The 11,065-nt window shown below is 46.3% G+C and overlaps 1 protein-coding gene across 2 annotated transcripts in view; it reads left to right on the top strand.

Moving 5' to 3' along the window:
• Positions 1-646: 646 nt before the first annotated feature.
• Positions 647-11,065, top strand: part of LOC101061461 (pyruvate carboxylase, mitochondrial) — a 129,135-nt gene continuing 118,716 nt past the window's right edge. The window contains exons 1-7 of one of the 2 annotated variants that reach the window (XM_029839836.1): positions 647-1,116; positions 5,784-5,920; positions 7,293-7,386; positions 7,751-7,841; positions 8,424-8,589; positions 9,086-9,231; positions 10,621-10,738. In XM_029839836.1, coding sequence (XP_029695696.1) covers positions 5,785-5,920; positions 7,293-7,386; positions 7,751-7,841; positions 8,424-8,589; positions 9,086-9,231; positions 10,621-10,738 — 751 coding nt within the window. In that variant the 5' untranslated portion in view covers positions 647-1,116; position 5,784. Of the gene's footprint in view, positions 1,117-5,189; positions 5,288-5,783; positions 5,921-7,292; positions 7,387-7,750; positions 7,842-8,423; positions 8,590-9,085; positions 9,232-10,620; positions 10,739-11,065 lie in introns of those variants that run through there. The other variant, XM_029839837.1, reaches the window with a different exon arrangement.

The raw sequence follows: 11,065 nt of genomic DNA, 5'->3' as shown, positions 1-11,065 counted from the left end.
ATATAGAATGTATACCAACTGTGTAGAAAGTAATGTTTTATAGATTAGAAATGACATATATTCCACAAAGATAAACAGTAGATGACCACGACAGAAAAAAATTATAGTTGCCGATAAACTGAATTTGCATTGCTTTCTCTAATTCAGCGTTTCTCTCAGGTCCATTTTAACCAAAAATATATTTTAAATATAGTTTATTCTCCCCCACTGCTTTCATCGCTGTGGACAACTTGAATAGTATTTAGTTTCAATTTTATTGTAGCTCTAATCAATCAGCATTTCTTATCACATATGAAGGAATAAACAACAAATTAGTTATAAAGCTAATTTCAATCTATTCTGGAAACTGCTGGAAAAGCTGGCGCCCCCATCGCTCATGTGAGTGCCAAAACCTGATTTAGCACGGAGCTTGTTGTAGTTTCTTATCGCAACGGTAGCTTTGGGTTTCAATGTTTCCCAAATGATCACCATTCAAACGAGACTCGCGGTGCCTTTGATTTTCACGGCCTAACTCACGCTTGGGCTCGCAATGACGCGGACGCCGTCCGCTTAAATTCTGCCGCTTCCTCTGTGACGCCACTTCCGCCCGCGCGATTGGCTGAGGGCGCTGCGGGGCGTGGTCACAGGATGGGCTTTTATGTGGAGCGAGGGATAGAGGGAGACAGGAGAGAGCCCGTCGGAGATTAACAGGGAAGGAGAGGCAGGCGCAGTCGCAAACACACTCATATCCGCCGAGCGGACTCGTCTGGTTCCATTCGCTAGCTAACTTAGCTGTGTAGTTAGCACTTAGCAACTAGCCACAGAGTCCTGACGAGGCTCTGACTTTGCCAGGGTGTGTGACAGCGCGCGTTCCGGCCGTCCTAAAGTCACCACCTGGGTACATCCGCGTGTTGGCGCGCGCGCGTGGAACGTTATATATAACCCCCCCCCCCTCCCCATACTTACCCTCTTCCGACCAGCAGCGTGTCTGTTTCCGAGTGTGCGCGTGTGTATGAGGGTATTAAGCAAAGAGGCAAAACACATAAACACACGCTGAGAGCCGGCTGCTAACATCGGGTGTCCGGTTACCTGACAGAGGACCCACATCGTTCACCGTCACCGACCGAGCACCAGCAAGTGAGTACTGATTTGGAACGAGTGCGTGCGTGTGTGTTCGTGTGTTCGGCTATGAATGAGTCGCGTGTACGTGGCTGTCAAGCGTTTCCTCCACGTTTTACCTCCGCGGCTCCGTCAACGTGTTCACGCACACGAGTGCGACTGTCATGGCTGCATCGACAACTTGGAAACTTCAGCGTCTTTAAATGTTGAGCTCAGGCCCAGGTGACTTGACAAAAAGTGCAAGAACGGACAAAGTTTCGATTGGAGAATGTTAAAAAGTGCGTTTTATTTTGAAAATGTGTGTTGTCAACTATCTATCGAATGGCTCTACTCTAACTAGCACATTTAGCAGCTCTGTTATAGTATAACCAGCCAGTTATGCATTTTTTGGAGTCTCTGTGGCATCTGCAACAATCAGTTTTGCTAACTTTGCCACTGTAACCAGTTATTTTAGTCTCTGACTCCTTTTAAGCACTGAACAGTGTCATTTTCCAGTCCCTCCAAACTCGGCGCATCTGTCCCACTGTAAGCAGAATCTGTTGGGCCTTTGTCCCCATATTATCCTTCTGTTTGCATTTGTGCTTCACCTGTATAAAGGGCCACTGCTTGCATTTTATATTTCAGCATCTGAACAATTTTAGTGCACAGAAATGTTTACTGTGCAATAATGCAAACGTGCAAATTTAGTCTAATATTATTATTGTGATAACGGGTTCGTGCTTCACCGGTTTGCTGGGTCGTCGCCTGAGAACATTAACAACTAAGCTTTTACTAGTAGCTCCCGGAAAATAGACCACAAGGCTGATGAGGTAGTGCGAGGCCTCACCAAAACTCTGAAAAAGATCCAATTGAGCAGCCGTATTTTGTTTTTGGAGCGCCACGTGTCTGACAGCAGCAAATGTCATCAGATTATTGCTTCACGTCCACTCAGTAGCAGATTAAAGTAGAATTCATTGATTTTATGGGGGAAAAAAAAAGGATTGCATCAGCATGAGCCGCTCTTTTGACCGGTAAAATGGACTATTTGGTAGAAATGCTGAAGCGGGGCTCGTTTGCTGGAAGGAGGTTTTAACAATCTCCCAGGAATGTTATTGATGGGAATACTGTGGGTTTGGTTCCCATGTGCTCCGACATGATCAAAGCCACTCCCTCTTTCGCCAACAGGATATAATAATAGACGAATAGTTGTTTCGTGTTGCTGCCTCAAAAAAGAGCCTCGTAGAGGTGAAAGACCTGGTTGTTGTCTGTCTGGCTGCCACTCTTTGACCTCTGAACTGTCCACGTCTCTGACGCAGTCATCGGCGAGACGTCACCACAACATTTACTGTTCATCAAACACATCTGACCCCAGAGTTCAGTGTGTGCTCATCAGCGAGGGGCTGCATCAGTCAACAGAAGAGAAAAAGGCTGCACTGATTGTGGGCTTTTGATTTGTGGCCTTGAGTTGTTGGTTAAACTTCCATCCAGCGATGCCAGAGAAAGAGTCCATAAATGTTCAAGGAATTTAGTTTCACGCCTTATTTACACCCGGCCACGTTCATCCTTGGAAAAAGGACTGTTTTTATTCAACTATAAGGGTTAATGTAGTCAAAAACCCTTTCAGACCTTGAGCTTTTCAGAATATCTGCAGTGCCTGGTTGTTAAAAAAACAGTTGCATCAGATCTGTTTTAAATTTGTGTGATTGAAATTATTTCGACACTTTTTAGTTGTTTTGGTGTATATGGCTAACCACTAACATATTAAAGTGCTATAAATGATATGTATGCTGTGATGAAAGAACAGAAAATATATCCACAATTACTAACATTTACCACTGTTTTAATGACAGTCATGCCTTTATCCTCCCTAATATTATTATTATTGTCGACATTCACAATAATCAGGTGAAGTGACATGAATTATGGTGCAGATTAGCAGGACAGCTAATGCTAATCTGAGAAGGTTTTTCGGGCTAGCGCTGCCTCAGGCGTTGACTTTGTTCATAACAGTTGAAGTAAGCTGGTTTGGCTAACACAGGCGGGGCTGTTCTTAGTTAGGAATAACCAGGATTCGTCTGAGGCCATCCTCTGGGACTTTCAACGATGCCTGACGCGGGATCGCTATCGATGTGCCAGCTGTTTCATGATGGACTGATCCAACTGCGCTGAGCAGGTGTTCGGTCTAATCGTGCGTGAATCTTTGCCGTCAGCAGGGTCGGGTGTTTTTTTTCCCCCCCTTTGGGGTTACAGAGATTAAACACAGTCGAGTAAATGGTTGCACAGTGCCGTTAGTGTGTCATCAATAATACCGAGTCTACAGCTAAGAGAAATCCCTGGGTCATTTCTAGCTAGTTGGATGGATTAAAGTAGGATGCAGCAGGTCTGGTATTTGTTCAAAAGTGAATAGATGAGGAGGCTGTGCAGCAGACGATGGAGCATCTGCTCAAACAGCTGGAGAAGAGGTTGAGTGACTTCCTACATCCTTGTTTAAACGTGGCCCCTGGAAAATGGTGCCTTTGTGTTCGGTCTGTTGTAAGGTTGAAATTGAACAGAGCGATCTCTGGCTGGCCTTTTGAAAAGGAAACGTGACACCGTATTGATGTCCTCATCGCGGGTCATTTTTCCAGCACCGTTGAATGGAAGGTCAGATGTTTTCCATGCACGCTATGTTTATCTTTTAACCTGTTTGCCCACCAGCTCATTATTCACACCTCAGTACAATTAAGGTTAGCCTGGCAGTGCCACAGCTTATCTGCTGCCCCCCCCCCCCCCACGTTTACTCTTGAGTGGAACTGAATTACAGCGCCCCCTGGCGGCAGCTGCTGTAATAGCACGCACATCTGAGAACTTGTTGATTTAATAATGCAGCTAATTAAAGCCATAAATAAATGTACTCAGCCATAAGGTTATTTATTGGAAATATTGACCACCAAACTGTTGAAAATTTTGCGAAACCTCTGCACGGTCTTTAAAAGCAGCTTTAAGATGACCTTTGACCTCAGCCGGGACACTTTTGTGCTTTGTTTGCTGACGCCCAGGTGAAGGAGTCAACTTCTAAGGGAGATGTTACAAAGTTACGATAAGCGTGTTGCGTTGGAGGAGCCCTGAACTATCTACACACGCAGTCAATGGTTCTGCTTATCGAGTCGGGGAGGCGACGTGAGGAAGGAAACGCTGTCTGCTTGTGTTTACGCACATGTGTTGACCAGTTTTACCCCCACGGGTTTCATCTCCGTCTTCAATGAATTCCGTTCGCAGATAACCACTGACCCACTTTAGCCACGGTTGTGGGAGACACCCACGTTTGTGTGTCACTGTCACAGTCCACAGGGGAGTCGTGGAGACCTTTGACCCCACATGAGTTAATAGATGACGCAGATATCAGTTGGACTTCTTTGAAGCTACCAAACACGTCTGTAACTTTTAGACGGCGGTTTAACGGGTATTATCAGCTGGTTTGATGTGCTTTAAACTGTTGGGACAGGCTGCTGTGTGGTGAAACTTAAGAAAAGCTTTTTCACCCATCTGTATTTAGATATGAGGAAAACTTGCTGCTTTTTCTCATCACAGTTGAACTTATCACAGTTCTTTTTTTTTTTTGTTTAGCAGCAGTGTTCAGACACAGGCCAATGTCTGTTTCTGTTGGAAGGATGTGACCTTTACAGAATTAAGGCCATAACTCGGGACTAATATAATTTAGCGTCTCGTGGCATCATGTGCACATTAAAGATGGCTTGTTTGAAGTGATACCAGTAAAATCTTTCCTGAATAGATTTAAATGACTCCACTTATTTGCTATTTATTCATTAATGTGGGATGAGAAATGTTGATTGGCATGTTCAATCAAGGGTTTTTAAGATGAGATATTTAAATTGATATTTATTTTAAAAAAATTCTTAATAGGAATACAGATAATAAAATAAACTACAATACTCGGGAAGAAGATTTAAACTTACCTGCTTTAAATATAGTCTTAAATCCAGAGGGCCCCAAACCGGGAGTTGTATATTAACACAGGCTGCAATGTTGCTGTGTGGCCACAGCGCGGCAGCAAAGAACCGTCGGTGGTCGCGGTCTTGTCGGCAGTCGAAGAAGTAGGTCTGCACCCACTCCCACCACTCCTCCCAGTTCCCTCAACAGCTGCATCTTGTTGAGAAGGCATTTGAGAACAGAAGAGAATAGTGTTTGTGTGTTGTTCACCTTTTAATGGGTAAGTTTATCCTCGTCCTGCGTGTTGAGGGTGACTTTATCACTTTATATGTTATATATGTTTATATTCCATGACACACTGGCTTACTGGAGAGAGGGGGAAAAAAGGCCAATTCAAGACTTTAATAGTAAATGTTTCTTATAGTTTTCATAGTTTTGATTTACAGTTTGTGTGGGAGGAAATGTCTCATAGTTTAATTTTTACTTCCTTTTGGGAAAACCCAGCACGAGCACACCTGAAACTTATCAGCACTTATGGCCCAGGCTGTTAACGAGCTTTACTTTCTTTAATGAGGCATAAATGTGCTCATTCAGAAACATCTATCAATAGCTTCCTGTAAACTCTGAAGGGGTCTTTATGTTGTTGAAATTGAACCTATCACATCTAATACCAAATGTTGCCACTACTTCCTTGCAATAAATCCAGGCACATTTTAATGAGTGAAATCCACATTGTTTCCTGATATTAAACGATACATGTTTGTTTTTTCTTCTAGGATGTTGAGGTACATTTCGATCCGAGGTGGCCTGGGGCTGCTGGCCGTGAGGAGGGCCTGTCTTCGCTCCCGCCACGCCCACACGGCTCCCCAAAACGAGTATCGCCCGATCAAGAAGGTCATGGTGGCCAACAGAGGTGAGATTCAGAAATGAAATTCAAACCGACGGCTTTGATTTGATCCAGTTTAATCTGTGGTGGGAAAGTTGTGATCCTCCCCAGGCAAAAAGACGAGACTCTTAATATTTTATAGTGCGCCTTTAGTTTAATTTTGCTCTTGCTAATATTTATTGAAGCACATTGTGTGTGTGTGTGTGTGTGTGGGCGGCCGAGGGAGCCGAGTTTGTTTGCCTTAACTCCAAGTCGGTGTTGTGGTAAAAGGGATGAGTGATCTATCATTCGATTTTACGTTGCAAAGGTGTATTTATTTAAATGAACTGTTTATGAAGGCAAAAATAAAATTAGCGTCAAAGCCGCTACGTTCTCCAGAGCTGAAACAAGACCGCATTCATTTGTCTGCAAAACAAATAGTTCCTCCCATTAGTCAAACCTGTCGGTTCGTTTCCCAGCTGCTACAAGTCGGTGCAAGTGGGCCCGGCGTTACTGGGACTGGGATCTGAATGGAAGTGTAATTACGTGTGCTAAATGTTTAACGGCGCGGCTGTGGCGTGTGGCGTTAAAAGCAGATGTGCCCAGCTAATACTTGTAATCACTGGACGCCCTGCTGGTATTGCGCAACGCTGCCCAGCGAGGCTCCTTTTGTGTCGCCTGTCGTTTGTGGGGGACATTTGCTATTTCGAAACCTTATTATTGTAAATCTCAAGCTTACATTCAAATTCTTTCTTTCCCCCAACATTTTCGACGCCAGTTTGAAGGATTTCTTCATTTTTCGTTGATTTGCGTTCTGGTCTCGTCCCGTCGTGGCTGCGCGCGTTCACGTCATTTAGATTTCTGTGATTTCATCCATCGGTTTGACTCCGTAGGTTAGTCGGCTCGGCCTGATGTGAGATCAACGCTGCGTCCTATCTCGCCGGACTGTTGCGCAGCGAGCGAGATGAAGAGACCATCGTATCATATCAGTTCAGAGTCCACCGAGTCCACGCTCCACCGAGCATGTCGTCTTTGCCGTTTCTTTACTCCTTCTTTTTATTTCTCTGCAGTTCCTGTCTTTTTAAGCACTTGTCAGTTCTGATTTTGCTCACAGCGGCTCGCTCTTTCTTTTTGCCCCTTGTGACTTTGCCCTTTTAGCTCTCCTCTGCTTCCTTCATTACCACTTTTTTCCCCTTCACTGCTCTTCGTGTCTCTCCCTCCAATTTGTCTTAACCTGCCAAATGATGTGTCTTTAGGTACCTTAACTCTCAGAAACACCATCCAGGTCATTGGTCTGTTTATCAAATTCTACCCCCACATCCCAAAAACATGTCCTTCCTGACTCATCCTTTTCACCCCAAAACTGTGACTTGTATATAACCTCGTGTCGAGCTCTGGATAAACAAACGTTTCCCCCCAGGTGAGATCGCCATCCGCGTGTTCAGAGCCTGCACCGAAATGGGGATTCGAACTGTGGCCGTCTACTCGGAGCAGGACACCGGGCAGATGCACAGGTACGGAACAACCAAGCCTGTTAAAGAAATGCGGCAACGGAGGATTAAAGTATCGACCCTGAAATGTTAGCATTTGGTTAGAGCCCACATTAGCTTTGTTTAAGCAGGGACATAAGTGCAATATTATTGACATAACTGCCGTTGGGCTAAACGCTTAATGCCAGGTTGTATCAACCTTTTTATTCCTCCTTTCCTGATATTTCTATCTCTTCCCATCTACCTGCTCTAAAGCCAGTTCAGAGGGATAATCTGTGTAATTAATGTGAACTTTGAGTTAATCGCAGCAAAAGCCCCGGCCTAGCTGGGATGTACTCTTGTGACACTTGGTCCGTCCCGGTATTAAATCGTCTGCCTCGTCGTGCAGGCAGAAAGCAGATGAGGCGTACCTGATTGGAAAAGGCCTCCCCCCCGTCGCAGCCTACCTGCACATCCCCGACATCATCAAAGTGGCGAAGGTAAAGGGCGGGAGTGGGTGTGTTTGAGACCGCTGACATTAAGGGTGTAAAATGTTGAGGTTAACTCTAGAACTGCCACGGAGGTGGCGGTCAGAACAACAGCAAAAGGTGAAATTTCGGGAAGCGTCACTTCTCGCTAAACCCGTCTGACCTTATAAATAGCTGCTGTAGGTTCTGTTATTGAGCGTCGACCCGCTGATTGTCCATCTCTGCTGGACAGCAGGCTGTCGCTAGGCTACGGCAGTCCTCGTTTGAAATTTTGACCAAAATAAGCCTGTATTTGCAATAACCAAGCAGCCAGAGGCCTCGAGTGTCCCCGTCTTGCCTGGCCTGTCAGGAGAAGCTCCCGTGACAACGGAATAGCCCATAATTATGGTTGTATTTAAGAGCAGATGGTTCTTAGTGATCCAGAGATGGCCCAATCTGTCCATACAGGCAGCTGCTCTGATTTGGCTGATAATGATACCTTTTTTTTTGGGTCAGATCGCACTGACGGTGTGTGAGAAGGCGTTCCGGTTGGGTGGAACGACGATTCCCCCTCCCCCTCCCAAAAGTTAACGTTGCGATCTGCTTCCCCTTCAGGAAAATGGCGTGGACGCCATCCACCCAGGCTACGGTTTCCTCTCGGAGCGGTCCGACTTCGCGCAGGCCTGCGTCGACGCCGGGGTGCGGTTCGTGGGGCCGTCCCCGGAAACGGTCCGCAAGATGGGAGACAAAGTGGAGGCTCGATCGTTGGCCATCGCTGCCGGTACGCCCCGCTGGAGATTTCTCTTCTGTGTCATTTCCTGTTTAAATATTTAAAATGCATGTTTATGCACACTTTAAGGTGAGCCGGCCAGCGAAGACGGATGACTTAATATACGCTTCCTAAGTTATTAGCGTCGGTTCTTCTGGAGTCATGGAGGATAAAGAAAGTGAAATGTTTATTTATATTAAGTTTACCTTGATGGGGGACATTCCGGCCCGACGCTGCTCTGATGGCCATATTTGTCTTTGTTGTGAGCCTCCGGCTGTCGTTTGAGGAAAAAATATTTCCATCGGCTGCTGCAAAAACAATGAGAAATGAAGCTCTTCTTCTGTGGTTTAACAGTGTCCTCCTGCTGTTGGGGGCCATAAATCACTTTCCTTTTGTGCTGTAAAACCAAATCTGACCTTGTGATGCAGTTAATAACATGCGGAGCTGAGGTATTTTTTTGACTCTGCTGCAAGAAAAATCTTTCTCACTCTGGACATTTTTGTCTCAGGTGTTCCCGTGGTTCCGGGAACGGATTCCCCCATCGCCAGCCTGCAGGAGGCGCAGGTGTTTGCACAAACCTACGGCTTCCCCATCATCTTCAAGGCCGCCTACGGGGGCGGCGGTCGTGGCATGAGGGTCGTCAGAGAGTACGAGGTGAGCTGATATTAATGCGTAAAAACTCCGTCTCTTTCAATGACCGGGAACGTTGGGCAAACCGTCGCCTGTTCCTTGAGGGAAAGGTCTCGACATGTTCCGAACCCTCCATGTGTTGCGCGTCCAATCTGTCAAGGCCGTCCTCATCTTCGTCCCCTCGCAGAGAGAGCGCCGGCGTGCTGTCACACCGATGACGAGACAGCACTCTGACGGGCGGATGGGGAGAGCGAAAGTGAAGAATTCCACACACGGGACTAAACCTGCTGTCATCGGAAGTCTGCCGCGTTTGATTGAAATCTTGACCGAATTTGATGGCTTAAAATGTCCTCAAGATGTTGCTCCTATTTCCTGGAGACTGATGTCCTTTGACCCTTTACAGCTGAGGACAAAGAAGGGTCCTATAGGAGGAGAAATGTGCTGCGATGAAGCCGTGCAAGTCGGTAGTCCGTTGCACAGCATGACCTTTTCAGAGTTGTACCCGAGTCTAATTAATTAGTTGTTGACATTTCTAGTTATTCAGTTGTGTCACGGGGGCCTCGGCGGCTCCGGTAGAACGGAGAAGAGGTTTTCTCCGTTCCGCCGCCAAGATGAGGCGGCGGTGCGCAGGTTGGCGTTGCGCTTCATTAAAGCTGACTCCGGAGCCATTTTGTATGCCAGATTATTGGAGTGGGGCCAACTGTTCAACATATTGTCGCAGGAGACGTGTTTGCTGGTGGGCAAGTGATGTGGAAAGAGTGCAAGTAATTCTTTTCATTTTGGCCTTTCAGCAGAGACGTTTCTTCTCCCATTAATCCACCGATTTAAATCACCTTTTACTCTAGACGGAAACTTGAAATCCGCCCCTGTGTAATGGACTTAAATGTCAATAAAATGAACCCGTTTCATCCAGGAACGGCAGACCTGAGGAAGGTTGAAGGCTCTTGATTGAATCCGGATGGATATTTTGATCTAGGTAATGCCGTTCCAAAGCCAGCTGTGTTTTTGGAGAGAAAAAACAAAACAAAACAAACCTGCCTTTCCCCCGTTGGGGATGCCGAGGTTGTCTGGACCGCCTCCAGGGACGCCTCTTGACCACATGAGATGATGGCCCAAGTATCCTCTTCTGAGAAAAGAAAGGGGTCCTCAATGGGCCACCAGAGTTCCAGTGGCCTATCAACTCTGAAGGTCCCAGCCTGACAGACGCAGATGGAGCGGCGACCTTCAGCCGGCCCGGGGCCTCCGGGGGCCCCGACCGATGAAGAACACACAGCAGCACGTCAAAGAAATGAATAGCGAGAAAAGTTGTTAGACAGAAAAAGTTGCGACAACATTCATTTATCATGATGTTCCTTCTGGAATTGCAGTGTTAAGTCAATTTTTCTGTGTGTTTTTTATTTTTATTTTTTTTAGGAACTGGAGGAGAACTACCAGCGGGCGTATTCAGAAGCCCTGACGGCGTTCGGCAACGGCGCGCTTTTTGTGGAAAAGTTCATCGAGAAGCCCAGACATATCGAAGTGCAGATCCTCGGTAAGTTCCTGAGGGATAAATGCAGGCGATTCATCGGCCACCTGCAGGATTCTCTACAGGCTGATGTCTGATCTTTGTCTTACGTCAGACTTCCCACACACACAAAGGTGGAAAAATCAGTTGTGATCGGAACAAAATGGAACTGAAAGTCGAGGGTGGCGTTGGGACGATTTTCAACGGGAAGATCCCAAACGCTGGGCTAAGCTTCCTATTCCGCGTTCCTTGTTCGGCCACATTCCCGTTTCACATCACCGAGTTGTGACACGGAAGTCGTACGCTTTTCCCACACACGTGAAGATTTTTGGTCGTGGACATTGAACAAATTTA

The sequence above is a fragment of the Takifugu rubripes genome, chromosome 8, assembly GCF_901000725.2.
Source record: "Takifugu rubripes chromosome 8, fTakRub1.2, whole genome shotgun sequence".
Lineage (NCBI taxonomy): Eukaryota > Metazoa > Chordata > Actinopteri > Tetraodontiformes > Tetraodontidae > Takifugu > Takifugu rubripes.
The sequence above is the reverse complement of the archived record's forward strand: the minus strand, read 5'-3'. Positions and strand labels throughout refer to the sequence as shown.